Source organism: Heliangelus exortis, chromosome 3, assembly GCF_036169615.1.
Source record: "Heliangelus exortis chromosome 3, bHelExo1.hap1, whole genome shotgun sequence".
NCBI classification, from domain to species: Eukaryota; Metazoa; Chordata; class Aves; order Apodiformes; family Trochilidae; genus Heliangelus; species Heliangelus exortis.
In genome coordinates, this window is record NC_092424.1 from 20243369 (window position 1) to 20261262 (window position 17894).

The following is a 17894-nucleotide window of genomic DNA, read 5'->3' on the forward strand; positions in this document are numbered from 1 at the left end:
TCCAGATATGGCTCAGCAAAATTGAAAAATCTTTAGGAGGGAGAATGGAGTCAAAAGACACGTTCTCAAAAAAAATCCTTAGTTAGATGTTAAGTATGGTCAGCAACTGAATCACACTGCTTCCATCCACGTGCACACACCTGCACTCACATAAGAAACTATAGACCAATGCCAAATGCACTATGAAGAACCCAAAACTAACTGCAAGCTCTGTAAGGCTGTGCAAGGTCTGCCAAGGAAAAAGCTCCTGCAAAAGGCAAAGGCAGATGTTGGAGGCAGCATTTACTTGGAGCGTTCCCTATTTTTGCAGCTATCAAACCCTTTCATGTATGCAAGGACTTGGCTCAGGAAGAGTTCCTTTCAGCCTTCCCTGCTGCTTCCCTTCCACTCACTCCAGCAAACTTCAGTCTTGTTTTCTAGAGAACTGCTACTGAGCTTTCCTCTTCCCCTCACTCCAGACTTTTGTCAGTGTTCTCCCACACTGTTATCTAATCTTCTCAACTTCTTTCTCCTATGCAGGGAAATTCTCTGATAAGTAGGTAGATCTTTCATCTCCTTGTAATCCCAGTGTGACAGTGTCCCTTTTCTCATGGATCTAAGAAAGTACAGACAGGTATAAAACAACTGGCAGAATATTTTAAAAGGAAAAAAACCACATCTATTATAATGTAGCAAGACAAAGAAAATGCATGACAAAACCTGCAAGACTTCTCAAAACAGATCTGATTGGCACTACGATATGAAGAGGCAAAAGCATAATGCTACATGCTTACAGAACATCAATGATACTATAGGATGCTGCTGGAAAGATAATTAGGAGACTGCCAGCTGTAAAGGTATCACAGGGTTATGGTGCTTGCTGCTTGTGGACCACAATCCTCAAAAATTAATGTAGTCAAAACTATGTGTTATTTTGAATGCAGGAGATACTGATCTCATGACAACAATCTATTTTTAGTTACCTCTGATGTGCTAAATTATTCATAGAACAAGATTATTTTCTGTGAGAAAGAGTTCTCTAGTAATCATATAGTTGACATTAGTACCCACCCATAGGGTGGGTTTGGGTTTTTTTTTTCTTCCTTTCCCCTCCCCCCTTTTTTTTTTATTTGTTTGTTTGTTTGTTTGCCTGTTTTTTAAATCAGTCAAATAGACCCCTTAGAGTCCAGGCTCCAGAAAAAAAAAAATGTGGGCAAAGTCACATCTTCTGCCTGAGTCTGGTGAGAGTTCAGAAAGTTCTGAATGGCTTTATCCCACGGCAGTACTTAGAAGAAGGGCTGAGAGGTAGCAGCCGCAAATGGGGTTTTATTAGGATCTAGAAAATCTACTTCATATTCCATCTTCCTCAGTTTACCAGGTTGTGCCTGCTGAGAAAAGCAGTGGAGAAAGGGAAACAATATGCGGAAGAAAACAGCTGATGTTGAGGCCCTGACATACCACATTTCAGGGGGAGATTACTTCAGAGTTGTACTTGTCTGGTCCAATTGTCTGAATGCCCAAGTGTAACTTGGAAGTTCACTTTGTAAGCGAATTTCTGATTAAAACTTTCCCAGTTGAAGACATCTGGATGAAAGTTCTCTTTTTGCTCCTTATGTTTCAGTTTCTCCTCTGTAACACACTGAAGAGCTATTGCTTTCAACCTTTGTGGATCCACAGAACTGCAGACATTTCACTGGAGCTGCAGCGAATTCACTGCAATGCAGTGAAACTTTTGAAATGTGAGTCACAAAAACTCATCACATGAAATGAGACTTTCATCTGTTCATGTTCCTTACATCCTCAGGTGAGACAGAAGGGTTAAAACATGAATAAACTTACATATTTTTAAACCCAAGCTCATGCTTTTTGAACAGCTGGTGCTGGCAGTCCTCAAAGTCCATCGATTATTAGATTCTCCACAGAACTGTTAAGAGTAGACACAGGGCAGTGTCACTTGGGAAAGGCTAAATTAAGCCCAAACAAAGCCACACAGAATTTTCTGAAATGTGGATGGATGATAATAACTAAAATCAAGTTGGAGTGATGCACAAGTGGGTGTTGGATGAAGAAAACAAAAGACTTAGGTATTGAAGTCAAGCCACCTGGCATAAATTGCCCCATGCATTTCCAAGACAATTGTATTTTATTTATTAATACTGAGAAACTGTGCCTGGGATCTTCCTTCAGCCCATCACAGTACCCTACTATATACATACTTTATACTATACGAAAGTACAGAGCATGTCCTGTAACACATGTGCAGAGGAATGGGTTTTTAGCCTATAAATCTTGCCTTATTCAGAGACTTTTGTGATAACATTACACTAAGGCTGTGGTTGCCTGTGGATTTGCATAAGGCTTACAAGAAGAAATGAAATACAATGACAGCACATGACCCTCCCAGTGTCTAAAATGTATCTGAAAAAAATAAACTTTTGCTTTGGACTGTGGACTTTTTGTGAGTGGAACACTTATAGGCCAGGAAGGGAGAAGGAAGAGGTGAACTAAGACTTTGGCAGCAGTGTGGAAACAGAAAATCTTGCAGATACATTTAACCACTTGACGTTCAGAAGTATGGCTCACATCTTAGGGAACTTACTTCCCTACCTGTGTCATGTTTAAAGAAAAATTTCAGGAAGAATAAGGCACTCTCATCCTAATATTTCCCTTCTGGGTGTAAAGGAAAAAAATACATCACAGCAGAAAGCAAGCAGACAGAAACTTTAAGCTATAGCTTAAAGTCAGCCCCATCAAAGTCAACAGCAGTAGGCAAAGTATCCAACCTTCCAGCCCAGCATTTCAAAAGTGAGAAGTGTTGTAAGCAACAAGGGGAGGGTCTGGTGGTTTCAAGATTGCTTTCGCAAAAGTAGAATAAATGGGGCTTCTAGGTAATTACTGTTTTACTGACACCCAACACTGATGCCTCCATCAGATAAAAAATTTACCTTTGCTTCTGCAATTCTGAAATTAAGGGAGGAAAAAAACCCAACAAAGACAACAAATCTGAAAAGTAGTGAAAGCAATATTTACTGTAGGTTCCTACAATGCTTTTCACATCTTTTTACTGGAGGATAAAAGAATACTTCATGGCTAATGGAATAAGCCATTGCTTTCACAATTTCCTTTCTGCTTTTACACAGGTAACACACAACTGCAGAGAGATAGTTTATCAAAACCATAACTTATTGCCCCAACATTTTTCAATCATTAGATTTTACAAGACTTACATAATCAAGTTTTCAGTTTGTTAATTTACCTTTTCAGACCTGCCTGAGAACCTGGAAAGAATATCACATGTGTAACAAGAGGTTAAGAAAGAAAATTCAGAACCTTTAAAATGACTCCTATTCCCCTTCATGCTACAGTCAATGCAATGCAATGCCCTTATTGCCAAAATTTCTAGTAACTAGTATTCACACGTACAAGTATTTCACATGTACAAGCCTTATGCCAAGACAAAGAAGAACCCATGGAACAGAAGTGAAATACATAAATATTTCTAAATTCAGAGAAGATATCAATGGCTGCTTCTTTAATCCCACCTCCCTCAGAAAAAAGGAAATATTTTTTGTGTGAAAGATACATAATAAAAAAATCAATTTACATTAATATTGTGATTGTATAGTTTTCAAATTAGAAACTATTTTTATTAATTTTCAGTATCATTAAGTCTATCAAAGAGAAATCTCTTACTCAACAGTAATAGTCTATTTCCAAGAATCGTGTGTGTTGTATTCAAAAAAAGCACCAATAAAATAAAGTGCAGGTCTTAAAAGTAACTATCACCTTATTCTGCCCATGGACTTAATTTGTTTCTTTCAGCTGAGAACATGATTTGAGTGGAACACATTTACAGTGTCACAGTCTCTTGCATGAATCGTGTTGATGTGTGGTGATCATCTTCTAATTTGGGGTTTTGTATATATTACATAAACACACACAGAGACACACAAATCAAATATTAAGCAAATCCAATCTAGTACTCTTAAAAATGAGTACTGTATAAACAAAACATAAGTGCACACAACAATTTCATGTTTTAAATCCACCCACACAGTTGTTCTCAGCAATACAAGAACAGAGCTGCATGGGCAGATTCACAGAACTTGAGTTTCAGACATCTGTGCTGAAATAACGCTCAGCATTTAAAGGTTTTGTTCATTAAACAGCATAATAAGGTCTTGGCTTTTATTTTCTCCTCAAAAAGAAAATAAATACACAAAAATTACAACAACAACAACAAAGAAGAGTAAGCTCAAGGTACTCTGCTTCTTTCATTCACTTCCAAGAAATCTACTGCTAATCCAGGAATGAGCCATGATAAACAAGCTCTCATGTATCAAATCAGTTACCTTAAAATACTGGAAAAAAATTAAATAAACTACAGTGCAGCCTGTAGGACAGTCATTGCTTTGAGCTATTGCCAATACCACACTGCAGATGAAGCTATAAAAGCCCTAAAAAACCACAAGTGCCAGTCCTCATGAATTATTTGTCTTGGTGTCCACAAGTCAGAGCTCACTTGAAGTCCAATGCAGGAAGCCCTTCCTTCTAGGATACTGGGTTTACATGAACTTCACATAGTTTTATGGTCTACAAAGATGCCTCATCTTTCTTCGAATCCTGCTAGGGTGAGTGGTCTTGTTTTGCCCCAATGGCTTCCTATGGCAGTTAGTTTTACACTCCTTTCTCTCGTTATGTCACCAAGTCCCCTGTACTCAGCCCTGGTGAGGCCACACCTCGAGTCCTGTGTCCAGTTCTGGGCCCCTCCGTTCAGGAAGGATATTGAGGTCCTGCAGCAGGTCCAAAGGAGGGAAACCAGGCTGGTGAAAGGACTCCAGCACAGATCCTATGAGGAGAGGCTGAGGGAGCTGGGGCTGTTCAGCCTGGAGAAGAGGAGGCTCAGAGGAGACCTCATCACTCTCTACAACTCCCTGAAAGGAGGTTGGAGCCAGGTGGGGGTTGGTCTCTTTTCCCAGGCAACTCTCAGCAAGACAAGAGGGCACAAGAGGTCTCAAGTTGTGCCGAGGGAGGTTTAGGTTGGACATTAGAAAGAATTTCTTTACTGAGAGGGTGATCAGACATTGGAATGGGCTGCCCCGGGAAGTGGTGGATTCTCCGTCCCTGGAGATATTTAAAAAGAGACTGGATGTGGCACCCAGTGCCATGGGCTGGTAACTGCAGCGGTAGTGGATCAAGGGTTGGACTTGATGATCTCTGAGGTCCCTTCCAACCCAGCCAATTCTGTGATTCTATGAAAGTCTGATAAACAAAACAGTCATGGAAAAAGTCTAAAAACCAAAGCAAAAGATGGACCAGAAGCCTAAGATAAAAAAAAGTTTCTTCCTTTAAAGAGAAGACTTCATACTATTCTGATTTTTACTTTTCATAAAATATCTCCTCACTTCTGTGTTACAAGAACAACAACAGAAGCTTCATTTGTAAATGTAATTTTATTCATGCCATCCTCCCATGCACCTCTCTTGCACAGCAAACAATTCCCCATCTTCAATTTTCTCAGCTAAAACAACAGAGAAACAGCACCTAGGCTTTGTTTCAACAGCTTGCAGCAGCCAAATTTCACAGCTTACTTTTAAACCTCATGTCTTACAATGATTAACTGGAAAAGGGAGATATATTTGAACATTTCTCACATCCCCCTTGGAGCTCCAGGGCACAAACCTTTCCTTTCTGCAGCTTTCAGTCATTATTAAATGACTGTTCAAGAACTTGATTCAAAAGCATCAGTGAAGCAAGGCTATTTATACAATGGCATTATCACTGTGCACGACCTAACACAAAACCTCTGCTCCTCTGGGACTGCAGGGTGTATTAATATTGGGGAAAAAATGTACAAGAGTAAGATGCAAAACAATTCGAGTAAGCAAGCTTGCCAGGCACACCTGTGTCTTCTGGGAAAGACTCAAATAGCTGGAAATAAGGAGCTATAGTGCATCTACAGACAAATATACCCAGGGAAGGTTCCAGAATAATATGAGCTGGATCCTATGGATTTCAATAGGTCTGGACTGTTCTCACACAAAACTAGAGCCATGATTCCACTCTAAAAGAACACATATTCCCCATCTTCAGGGTCTTCCACTCCATTACAGTCAGATTTGTGATAAAATATAACTTTAGTTTTCTCAGAAGTAAGTAGAATCCTGATCAGCAAATTCTTTTCTACCATAAATTATGCAGCACATGTTCCAGTTCATTAATGCTGTCTAGTCTTGAAAGCCACAGGGATTTCACAATTCCTTCTGTAACATTTACAAAATATTTCCATAAATTTCCTACTTACTGAGCAAATAACATATCCCCTCCACTAAATGTTCCTATGGCGGAGTCAGAACATCAACTCAGCATATCACTTATGGAGCATCCAGCTGGTTCTCTTGATGTGGGGACAGAAGAGACACTTTGTGGAACTGAAGTGTCATCAAGAAGAAAACCTGCCCACAGGGCAACAGCCACAGATAAGAACTGGTGTAGCAAGGACCTATGCTTCTTGTTTATCAACCAGCTCTCATAAGTAAGTGGACACAAAGGGCTTAGAGGGGCTTTCCTCATTGCTGAGCAGCAGTTGTCCTTCACAGGACATGTCTCTTCAGAAGGGAATCAATCCAGGAAGACTCAAGGCTCCATTTTGCTGCCATCAGACTCAGATCCTAGGTACTCAGTAGAAGGCGTATCATACGTATTTTTATATGGGTATTTTACTTTCTCAAACGTCTCCTACAAACTGATCTTCCCCCAGCTTATAAGCAAAGCATATTTTAATAGCTTTCACTCAGTGCATGACCACAGACATTTTTATAGCAAGTGTATCTGCAAAACTGTACGTGGGACTCCTCATAAGCAATACTTTCAGTGTTGCAGGTTGGTAATGATTATACACTACCAACGAAGGATACTTTTTCTTAATAATGTATGTTTGATCTTAACCAACAGCAGCCAACGCACAGGGTGAACTTAAATTATTGATCTGCAGTGTTAGACTCGGGGTAAGAGCAGGATGTTCTGGATCATTAACAAGTCGCCAGCAGGCAATGGCCTTTGGCCCGAGGAACGCACAGAAGCCAAGTGAACCCTCAGCACCCAGAGGTGCACTCAGCATCCCCCCCCTCTGCCCTGCACCCTCAGCCTGGGCTGCTCTGCTTCTCAGGACGATGAAAATCACCAGAGCAGCATCCGCGTATCCCGCTGTCCCAGGTGACTCCATACAATACAAAACTGAGTTTTATGGCACCAATTATACATTTCAATTGTTTTTTTTTTTTTTTTTTTTTAAAAGACGCTGAAAGAGAAAGGAACTACTCGACAGAGACAGGGACATCAAGCTCCTGAAACCAATCCCGATGCCGCAGACTCCCGCGCACGGAGCCGCCCTCGGGAGGGGCCAGAGGGAGGGGAGGCCCCGCCCCGCCCCCCAGCCCTGCGAAGGACAGCGGTGCGCAGGCGCATGGGAGCGCGGCCTGTTAGGGGTCCTCCTCCTTGCCTGACTGAAAGTTGCCTCCTGCCTCCCTTTGAGCGGGGGGGACGTTCGAGGAGGAGAGGCGCTCCCCGTGCCTTATTAATGAATCATGTACTCCTCCGGGGTTTTATTACTTTTTTGTCTTTTTTCGTCCCGCTCCTTTGGCGGATTCCCTCTCTCACCGCTTGCAGGCGAAGCTCTGCGACCCGGCGGGCCCTTGCATGTTGAGGCGCCGCAAAGGAGCCGCCTGGGGTCCTAGTGCGCGAGGCGCCGCAGCCGGGGGGCCGTGAGAAGCGCGCGTTCCGGGGGCGCCCACGCAGCCGCCCACGCACCCACCCACCCATCATGTACTACAAGTTCAACGGCGTCACGCAGAGGCTGTCCGGGGCCGCGGCCTCCGCCGCCTACAACCCCCAGGTAACGGGGCCGCGGCCGCCGCTTGGGCGCCCTGGTGGCGGTGACCTTCGCCGTCCCCTTCCCGGTGCGCTGCCCCGCGCTCCCCGGGAGCGGCCGGGAGAGCCCACCCGGGGGAGGTGGGGGGGGTGGGCGGGACGCGGGGCGTTGAAGTTGCTGGGCCGGGCGAGTGCGTGCTCTGGAGCGGAGGGCGCTCGGTTGCTGCTTCGGTATCCGCCTCGGTATCCGCCTCTCCCGCCGGTCCAGGCCTCCCCGGCGCCGGCGTGGTGAGGCGGTGGGGTTTCCGCGGGGCGAACCGGGCCTGTTGTGTGACCTTGGGCAGCCGAGGCGGTTCTGCGGTGCGCTTCGGGACTCGTTCTTTAGGATGCTTTGTAGTTAACACACTTGCGTCGCTTAGGCCAGGCTCCGAGCTACACTGGTGGCGGGGGGTGTTTAAAATCCCAGCTGGCACCTCTGAACAGCACTGCGGCTGGTCCCCTCTTGTCTGTGCATGCTGGACAAATAACTGCTGGAAGCACTAAAACCCTTGTTAGAGATGCAATAAATCTGCAAGAGCTTTTTAAAGTAAAATGAAACCCCTCTTTTTCTCTGTATTACTGCAGAATTATTTACCAAGTGTGTACGATTTAAAGGTTGCATTGAGAAGGCTTATACTTCGATATTTTATAGCTAAAACTATGAGTGGAGGGGAGCTGAGGAAGGAGGAAATTTTTCTTTGTACCAGCCATTCCAAGACATTAAAGAGTAACACAGTGTTGGAAAAAAAAACAACCCACAGAACTTGATTGCTTTTATATACCTCAATATAGATTCCTAAGTACTCTTAGACTTGTACTGTGGTTGTCACAGGACATCTGCAGCATGGTTGCTATATTGTGTTCAAGTTCCTGAGTAAATTTAAAAAACCCTGAAATTCTTACAGTTAGCAATAAAAGACCCAATGAAACAAAAGAATGTATAGGCCAAAAGCTGGAAGAATAACATTTAGAAAGTCAAGCATCTGAAGAAGTGCCTCCAAAGAACAAACATATCTGCTGATAGGGCTTGAGGCTTTAAGAAAAAAAAATGGATATGTACATGCAAAAGTGAAATTGAAGTTATGTGTACTGTTGTGACACAAAAAAATAACAGTTTCATTTTTTCTTAGCCTAATTATGTTAGCAATGCACTTTACAGCTCTGCTTTGCTGGGTATTCTTGGCTGTCAAGTTTTAGTTGCACAGCAACTAAATTCTGAAAGCGAGAGCATTGTAATAAGTTCCTGTAAGATCTCATTCTTTCAAGGAGCCCGGGCCAGCTCCAAAGCTTTTAATTTTGAAATTTTGTTTAGGTGAGATATTGTAATTTAGAGGGTTAGCATAGTGGTGGGTGGGTCATACTCTGCTGGGATGCTTGTAACAGGGGAAATACTGCAGTTACTGTGGGACATTATCATGCACTTGGAGCCAACAATAGAGTTCACTCTCCTAAAGTTTACAGAGGGCAAGGCAGTGGCTCTGTGATGTAGGGACCCATCTAGAGAAATGAGCTGCCAGAAACACTATGAATTTCCACGTGGAAAAATGGGAAGGTTGTGCACGTGGGAAGGAAGAGCCTGTGGCAGGGATACAAGCTGGGGACTGACAGGCTGGTGGGAGGAGTTCTGTGGTAGAGACCTCAGAAGTACTGGCAGACAGCAGGCTTGGTGTGAGCCAGCAGCATGCTGAGCCAGTGGATTAAGAGAAGGGACAGTCTTCCTCTACTGAGCACTCATCGGATCACATCTAAGTATGGCATCCAGTTTGGGGCACCCCGGTATGGAAATGTTCTTGATCAGCTGGAGCAAGGTCAGGAGAGGTCATCAAGAGGGTCAGAGAGGCTGGAACACTGCCCCTGTGAGGAGAGGATGAGGACATGGGGCTTGTTCTACTTGGAGAAGAGAAGGTGTGAGGGAAAGAGGGGCAGGTGCAGACCTAAGAGTGGCACCTGTAGGTTGGTTGCAGAGATCATGGAGTCAGGCTCTGCACGGTGGTGCTTGGTGGGAGGGCAAAAAGACAACAGGTATAAGCTGCAGCAGGAAAGGTTAAAATTGCACTGCTAGGAAAGGTCAGGCAGTGGAGGAAGTCCCCCAGCCCAGCTGTCCTGCAGTCTCTGGTCCTTGGAGTTTTGAGGCCCCATGACAAAAGCTATGGCAACCTGGTACAGCCTCACAACAGCCCATAGATTTTGGACTAGAGCATGCTAGAGGGCCCTTCACTCCTGAATTGCCCTCTAATCTTAAGTAAACACTGAAGTTCCAGTGACTTCCCAATATGGCAGTGTCTGTCAGGGAGTGCAGGGCATAGGGAAGAGAGCAGAATAAATAGTATGCTGTAGTCTAACAGTAAGTCTGTTTGTTAGGTATATGTCCAAAGGACACCTGTGATAGAAAATACTCCTGATACTGTTGCAGTCTTTGGGGCACTTCTTACCTCTTCTACACTGTTATATTCTAGGATTAACCATTTCATTGGCACTTCATTTGTGTAGAGGAAAGCAAAGGCTAAAGTTACCATTGGGTGGTGGTAACTTCAAGCCCTAGCAGTGAAGAACCTTCTTTCTGGAAAATTACAGCTTATAACACAGTGTATTAGACTCTAGGTCATTGTGACTATTTTTCTGCAAATAATTAATCCTTTTTTAGGGTCCTGAGAGAAAAGCCCAAAGAAATACAGAAAGCTCTGATAAACACCTGGAGTAAAGTTGTCCTAAAGGCAACACTCTTGGTTTGTGGAACATTGCTTACCTTTCTGTTCAGCAGGTCCCATCACATTATAACAATCATCCTATTTTAAGTACGTCTTTATCTTACAGGGATTAAAAAGGCAGAAGCAAGATAGGAGGGGAATGTTATCCCACATTCTGTTCTGTTAATGAATATTAGGTACGTATTAATATCATTGCACTAGATACAGAAAGACATGAATTCTGAATTATTGACATCTAGATTAAATACATAAAAATTGATTCATAAAGGGCCTCTGCAAAACTAGTTTCATACCTAGGCATAACTGCAGGTAAGGAAAAAAAAAAAAAGTCTAGAGCTCACTGCTCTGCAAGGCAGGAAAGATAACATCCAAGGAATAAGAAATGCTTTTTTTTCTAAAGCATTGTAGTGATTTCTTTTTAGGTCATCATAGAGCACTGTAATTCATTTCAGTGTCATCACTGAAAAGTTAAAAACCTAATTTTTGAGATAATGTAGTTGAGAAGACGACATTGAATCCAAGCAGGAGCATTTTGCATAAATCTTATGAATATTGCCTCACTTTGAAAATACGGGGTTTTTTTTTATATTGAGGAAAGAAAGTGTCTTTTATTTGGCCCACCACTCACGTGGCTTAGTGCTCAACTGTGGCATGCAAACATTCTATGCAATAGAATAGCAGCATTTTAAAAATTTACCCTCAGTTTCTTTTATAGTATTCATAGCCAGCTTTTATGTAGAATTGCTTTTTTATTCTGACTCTACTCCCAGATGACACAGACTCATCAGTGTCTGTTTGCAATAAATAGAAATTAAAATATGAAAGGAATCACATGAATAACTGCATGTTTTAAGTCCAACTGAATTTTTTTTCCTATTGATTTCTTTGCTGTATTTAGTAAAAAAATAAAAACCCACTCAGCTTGTAGATTGGTTTGCTTTTTAAGCTCCTGCTTATCTTGATGTTTGTGGAAAAATGAAGACATGCTGTGATTCAAATTCTGCTTGGTCAAATATGCAATATAATGATGCACTCTATTCTCTACTGTTACCTTTTGCTATTTCCCAATGGAGTATTGTTCTGATGCAGGTTTAAGCTTTTCACAGGCTTGCAAAATATGAGTCAAAGTGTAATTCAAAATTCTTTTGTTGACAGTAACAAAAATATTTTAGTTTAAAATCTGTATTGTTCTTTCCATCTCAGTCATAAAAGACCTAATCTTGCATTTAACAAAGTTTTGTGAAGTTGTATGAGTACAGAGGAACTGTGTGAATAAATGGGAACGTTCTTAGCTAGTGTAGGTGAGGATTCAGATAGGTTAAAAACTGCCATTCATATTTAGGAGGATAATGACCACCATAACCATTACAAATACAATAAAAACTATTCATTCAATAAGTACTAATTCAATGACTTGGCTTATGTTTAAAGTACAAACAGTGGGATCAGTTTCAAATGCCATCATGTGAAAATGACTATATGAACATTTCCCTAGTTCATCAAGGCTGACCATGATCCCAGTGGAAATTGTCATAACATATTTGCACTTTGTGCAGCTAATTAAAAACCCCACAAACCACAGGCTTATTTATTTTAGCTGTTATAAACTTCTTGGGGTTTTTAGAGAAACTGTAACAGTTAACTGTTTATGCTGTAGATCAATCACTAAATTGATTGTCATCACACTACAAAGCCTCAAGTGATACTGCCTAAAAGCATCCTTGTGTTAGTGGTAGCAAATTACTCCTGTATGAGGTTAAGTGTATGTTCTTCCATGAAGGACTTGCTGTTTAGCTTACAAGTGTCTAGGTTCAGCAAGTCTGTAAAAGTTACTTCAATGCATGTTCTGAAATAATTCTCATATTCACTTTCTTTCCTGTTTGCCCTTTTCATTTTGGTCCTTATCTTGATTTTCTCTGCTTTCTCAGTCTCAGCTCTATTTGAGCAATTTCATTAACATTTAAAAACTTATGTCTGGTGGTGTGTCCGTTAAATTGTGCTCCAAATCCTTAACTATTTTGTGCTGTCAAGAAAATGTAAATCTAGCTTGGGAATTCATGACAGCAAGGCATAAGCTTGTTTTAGCTTGGAGCACATTCGCCAACCAACAGATAAATTGGGTCCTAAAACCTTCAGGCCTGACAGGAAAAGGAACACACTTTACAGAGGGGTAAGCAGAGAATAAGCAGAGGTACCCTTTAATGAAGGTTATTTCTCTTGAAGATGCCTATTGTGGCAGAGAATTCAATATGGAAAACACATCTGGTGTATGGCAGACATAAGAATAAGAGTGACAGTCTGCCTTCTGCTCCAAGTATTGTTCAGGCAGTTCTGAAATTCAGAATACATCAACTGGTCCTTTGAACAGAAATTAGAATTTCAGTGCAGCCTTAAATTCACCCATGGAGAGCAATTGCTGCTTCTGTTTGTAATGAAGATCTGTTGCATTGACCTTCTTGTGCATTGCTTTTCATTTCTGTGGCAAGTTAGGAAAACAAAAAAAAGAAATACAGCTATTTCAGGAGCCACAAAAGCACTGCTTTTTTTCTCACCTCCCTTCTTCAGACTATACATCCAAACTATTTAAAGTCTAGTAGTTTATGGCTACTGCTTGCACCATTCAGGAGGAAGATTTCATGAAATTCTCTTTACTCTGTTTGACCCAAGCATCAGGGTTTCGCTGCTTTTTTTTTTTTTTTCCTACTACTTGAGCAGAGCTTTTGATAATATAACTATGTGCAAAAAACAAGCAGTAATTTAGAACAAGTACCAGTACAGAAAAACTTTTAGCCACCAATTTATGTCATGAAGATATCAGAAGGGAGGCTTCTGTTCTTCTTGCTAAGCTCTGACCCAAAGCTGTAGCTGAGAAATGAGTGAGTGGGCCAACAATATGTCTAGCTCATTGTCACAGATCTTCATACCAGACAAATATTCCTAATGTATCCTTGTAATGACTGGCATTGTGCCTGCCTAACATGACAGTTGGTACATTTGTAAGCATTTATATACTTTGATATTTTAATCTTTATTTATGCAGGGACTCAAACCAATAGTTTCCACTGAATCCCCAGCTCTGATTTTTGGGACAACAACTAAGCTTGCTTCAGATTTACCAGCAGCTGATTCTTTCTTGGGTAAAAACAAGGTGCCAGACCTACAGAAAGTTTTTCAGGTAACAACAACTTTGAGAGTAACTTTAAGAAAATTAGAGAGTGGGACCTATCTTTCCACATTTTAGTGTGGCTAACTACTGTTGTCATTCTACAGTATCAAAATATTGTGAAATCTAGTTAAGAGAGCATCATATGCAGTGTAACCTGTATACTTGTATTGTACTACAAGGTATATATGCCTTGAGTAGGAGATAAATACAGAAAGTGTCTAGTCACATTGCCTATCTTTTTGCTGCCTTCAGAGGATGCTTATTGTATTATTTGCCTATTGGAAACACTTTCTGCCAGGGAATCAAAAGCATATGCCTTAAAGCAGATCAATACTGTTTTGTATAGAATTGAATATTACTGAAGCTGTTTATAATGCAGTATAAGAAGAGCACAGTAACGTTTATTACCTTAGCAATTTCTAGCTTACCTTAGCAATTTCAAGCATAGTGAGACTCTTCATAAGACAAATCAGTGAAGTATTCTTATTAAACATAAGAATGTACTTTATATAATATACCCTTTTCTCTCTTACATGCCACTTGCATTTGGAATGTGTCAGTCTGACGTGGTGAATAACCTTTTAAATGTATCTTTCACATTCTTTTGTTAGTGACACTTTTCTGATTTAGATCCTCTTTAGAAATACTTCAAGACATACTCTTTCTGCCTGCATTTAACAGCTTTAGCTACTAAAATTAACTTGCCTTGGCACTTTTCTTGCTAAATGAAAACCACATAATACACTTAGTCGAGATAGACTGCTTGTCAGGAGGTTTCCCTCTTGGGAGGCTCTTAATTTACCCAAGGAATCTTATTCCTCGTGGTGTTTGGATGGGTGCTCATTTTTTTGTTTGTTTTCTTTTTAAACTCTTCCCACAGAGAGCAGATGGATTGCCAGTGCACCTGAAACGAGGAGTTCCAGATAAGCTGCTTTATCGGACCACGATGGCTCTAACAATAGGCGGGACGATCTACTGCCTGGTAGCCCTCTACATGGCCTCACAGCCCAGAAACCAAAAGTAAATGGGCCACAACTTGTGGGACTCTTGACATTTCACTGAAGGACCTCCTGCATGTACCTCTTTGCACTTGCTTTAATGATATAATCATGCAGGGTTCACTATTCAGATCAACTTTCTTGAAGAAAATGTTTATAAATTGGTTGCCTTATGTGTTCTAGAAATCAATATAAACAGACTTAAAGACATCATCTTACCATATGGTTTTATCTTTGCATTTGTTGTCTTGCAGGAGAGTATGAAAAGTTGAAAGTTAAGTTTTTCCTACTTTCCCTCCCCCAATTAAACAATGCCAGAGGTAGGACAGGACAGATACTTGGGGTCTATGCTCTATGGTCCTTAGTGGGAGGATCCTGCTTGTTTCCAAAACAAATAATTTAATTATTATTCTGGGAACCTATTTCTTACATACACAGCCCATCTTACATAAGCAAGTCACAGTGGAACCGTTCCAGATGCTGGTATATTTAAATATTTCTACCACTGGTGGTAGGACAAAGGGCTCTCCTTTAAGCATTCAAAGTGGATTTATTCCATAATGTTAGCATCACTGCATACAGCAGGATGCACCAGTATTGTGGCATCAGCTATACCAATTTTGGACTCTTTGTCAAACTGTTCTTGTCCAATAAAGATAAATTACATGCATAACAGAACAGGAAAGTCTTGAAAGTGTCAGACCACTTCAGCTGGATTGGTGTGAAATAAACATCCTGGTACCCTTTTGTTGAAATTCAACTTGTAGCTCTCAAGTCAGACAACTGATTCAACTACCTTACTGTAATCTTTTTGAGATAGTAATCCTCTTAAAACCCTCTCTCAGAACTGATAGGGTGTTAATAGTTTTTGGTCAAACAGGTTGGTGTCATAGCTCAGCTGTGTAATATTTTCAGTGCAGGTGCATATCTATATGTGTACACATACACACACATTTCCTTTGCCATGTGGGTGGAAGAGAAGGAAAACAATAAAACCCTTCAATTAGTTGTCTTTCCCACGAAACACAGCCTTGAACTGCAGGTTTCACACAAGTCTTCACAAAAAGCATCCTCTAATTTGATAGATCCTCTATGAATAGCAGGTATCACTCTGATCACACAGGTTCTGAATAAGCATGGATTCACTGGCCTCTCTAAAACCCATTTGTTCCAGAACTGTGGGTAAATCACTTTTCATGTAAATAAGGGAAGCAGTTAATAAAGGACCCTAAAATTCCCGTTGCTTTAATGTTTTAATGGAAATATTCTGGGTTTTTTTTTTCCCAGTCAAATTATGTCAAAGTCTTGTTACTGTTCTATAGGAAAGAAAATAGCTGCTTGTACTGTCATACCAGGCTTCAGTCTGTTGGTATTTCAGGATGGGAGAGATTAAGCCACTGAAAAATTTGTGAGGAGAGCAAAACTCGGAGAAAGTTTACCAGAGAAAACTAAGTTCTTCAGGAACTGACAGCTCTATTGCCTCTACAAATAAAATGTAGCCCCAGTAACCATACTAACATAGTAGGCATACTAATTGTAAGCAGTTTATTCCTATGTAAAAAAATAATAAAAAAATAGAAAAAGGAGAAAACAGGGTGGTAGGTTTTTGTCCATCTTCCTTGCATATCATACATTAAGCACTTCCTACAAGAATTTTCTAATGAAGGATACTTTGCATGCAACTTTGACAGGTAGATATTCACGAGAATGAGTTTTGCTCAGAGAATTCCTATGCTCTTAGCTTTTTTTTTTTTTAAAAAAAAAGAAAACCAGTTATTCTTAGAGCTCACATAAAGGATAACTTCCTGCTTGTTGGTAAGGCAGATAAAGGTGGATAAAGTAACTTAACTGTTACACATAGCTCATTAGCCAGTGGAAGCACTTTTCCACCTACTTGTGGAAAGAACAGCAACAGAGACTTATCACTGGTCCAGCTTTCTTGAAGGAAACTCAGTTTGGGAGATTGGGTTCATGTATTGCTTAGAGGTGTCAGGATTGTCTTCCTATTGCCCTGGATCTGGCTTTTTCCATCGCTTTGTCAGCAGCTGAAAACATGTACTAGAGGGAAAAGACCATTAAATTTTGCACATAGCCAGATTCAAGATAATACATTGTTTTCTTTGTTTTTGCAGTGTTTGGATTTTGAAAAGCTATTTTTAGTTTGGCGGTGTCAAAAAAGCTGACCGAGTATAAGCAGGATGAGAATGCTGCTTCAGCTTGTCAGATCCACATCCCTGGTTCAGTTGGAGGTTAAGGAACAGACACTGCAGCCATTAAGCAGGGCTTTATTAATGAGAAAAAGGAGACTGCAATTCTGTATTCCCACAGTGAAGTGCTCTGAAGAACAGGGAAGTTTCCAAGCAGAAGGTTAGGCTGTGGCAGCAAAACCTTGCCCCTTTCCTCATTTGGTTTTGAGATCATCATAAATTAAAATATGATAAATCTTTTTTCTTTCTAGAAGAAAAAGCTCTGTTAAATATGCATTTTAAATATTTCTGATCACATATTTCGATGAGAAGGAATAAGTTTTTTGAATTACTGGTTTTGATTGAGAGACCTAATCTTATTCTTAAATCCTCAAGAACACCCTTACCTTTAAAAGGAATAGCTGTCCCTGATCTGATGTTAAGTAAGATCTTGAGTAAGGAGAAGCAAGAGCAAATTGCAGCATCAAGAAGGGTACTTCAATATTTTGAGTTACCATTCCCAGAAGCAAGAATCTGACTTGGGTACTGCAACTTCAGAATGTGTGTTATGTTCTGTGTTCTTTTGTTTTTTTAAAAGATCTTCTCAGTTTTGGCTTTGAAATTATGCAACCTACCAGCACCAAGAACTGAGAAAACAAGATGAGTTTTTAAAGTGTCAGCTTATACTCTATAGAGTCTTGGCTTGAATGCACAGTAGACAATATGTTCTAATAAGCTCTCCTACCCCAACCTGCTGGGTTTGGAAGAGAAAGCAGCTGAGATTTACAATACTCAGGAACAAAATTATATCATGGATAATAATCTGTGCCTCATGGCATTATCCTATTGTTGAGAAACAGTGATTTTCCTTCCTAAATGATCTCTCTGGCAAACTGAATTCAATAGTTCCATCTTTGTGTAACAGTTTTTAAATAAGATCTGCTTCCTT

General features: G+C 40.7%; 1 protein-coding gene across 2 annotated transcripts; it reads left to right on the top strand.

Annotated features, from left to right (window-relative positions):
* Positions 1-7453: 7453 nt before the first annotated feature.
* Positions 7454-15997, top strand: COX7A2L (cytochrome c oxidase subunit 7A2 like). 2 transcript variants are annotated; one of them, XM_071739506.1, is made up of 3 exons: positions 7454-7873; positions 13636-13770; positions 14642-15997. In XM_071739506.1, the coding sequence occupies exons 1-3, from the start codon at positions 7802-7804 to the stop codon at positions 14783-14785; spliced, it is 351 nt and encodes a 116-aa protein (XP_071595607.1). In that variant the 5' UTR covers positions 7454-7801; the 3' UTR covers positions 14786-15997. The 2 variants fall into 2 exon arrangements, with proteins under 2 accessions (XP_071595607.1, XP_071595608.1); XM_071739507.1 differs by lacking the exon at positions 13636-13770 and having other exon boundaries at positions 7522-7873.
* The last annotated feature ends 1897 nt before the right edge of the window (positions 15998-17894 follow it).

Excerpts from the sequence above, each read along its gene's own strand:
- COX7A2L (XM_071739506.1), top strand. The coding sequence starts at position 7,802 with ATGTACTACAAGTTCAACGGCGTCACGCAGAGGCTGTCCGGGGCCGCG. Across the intron at positions 7,874-13,635 it reads CCGCCGCCTACAACCCCCAG|GGACTCAAACCAATAGTTTC; the intron begins GTAACGGGGCCG and ends TTATTTATGCAG. Across the intron at positions 13,771-14,641 it reads ACCTACAGAAAGTTTTTCAG|AGAGCAGATGGATTGCCAGT; the intron begins GTAACAACAACT and ends CTCTTCCCACAG.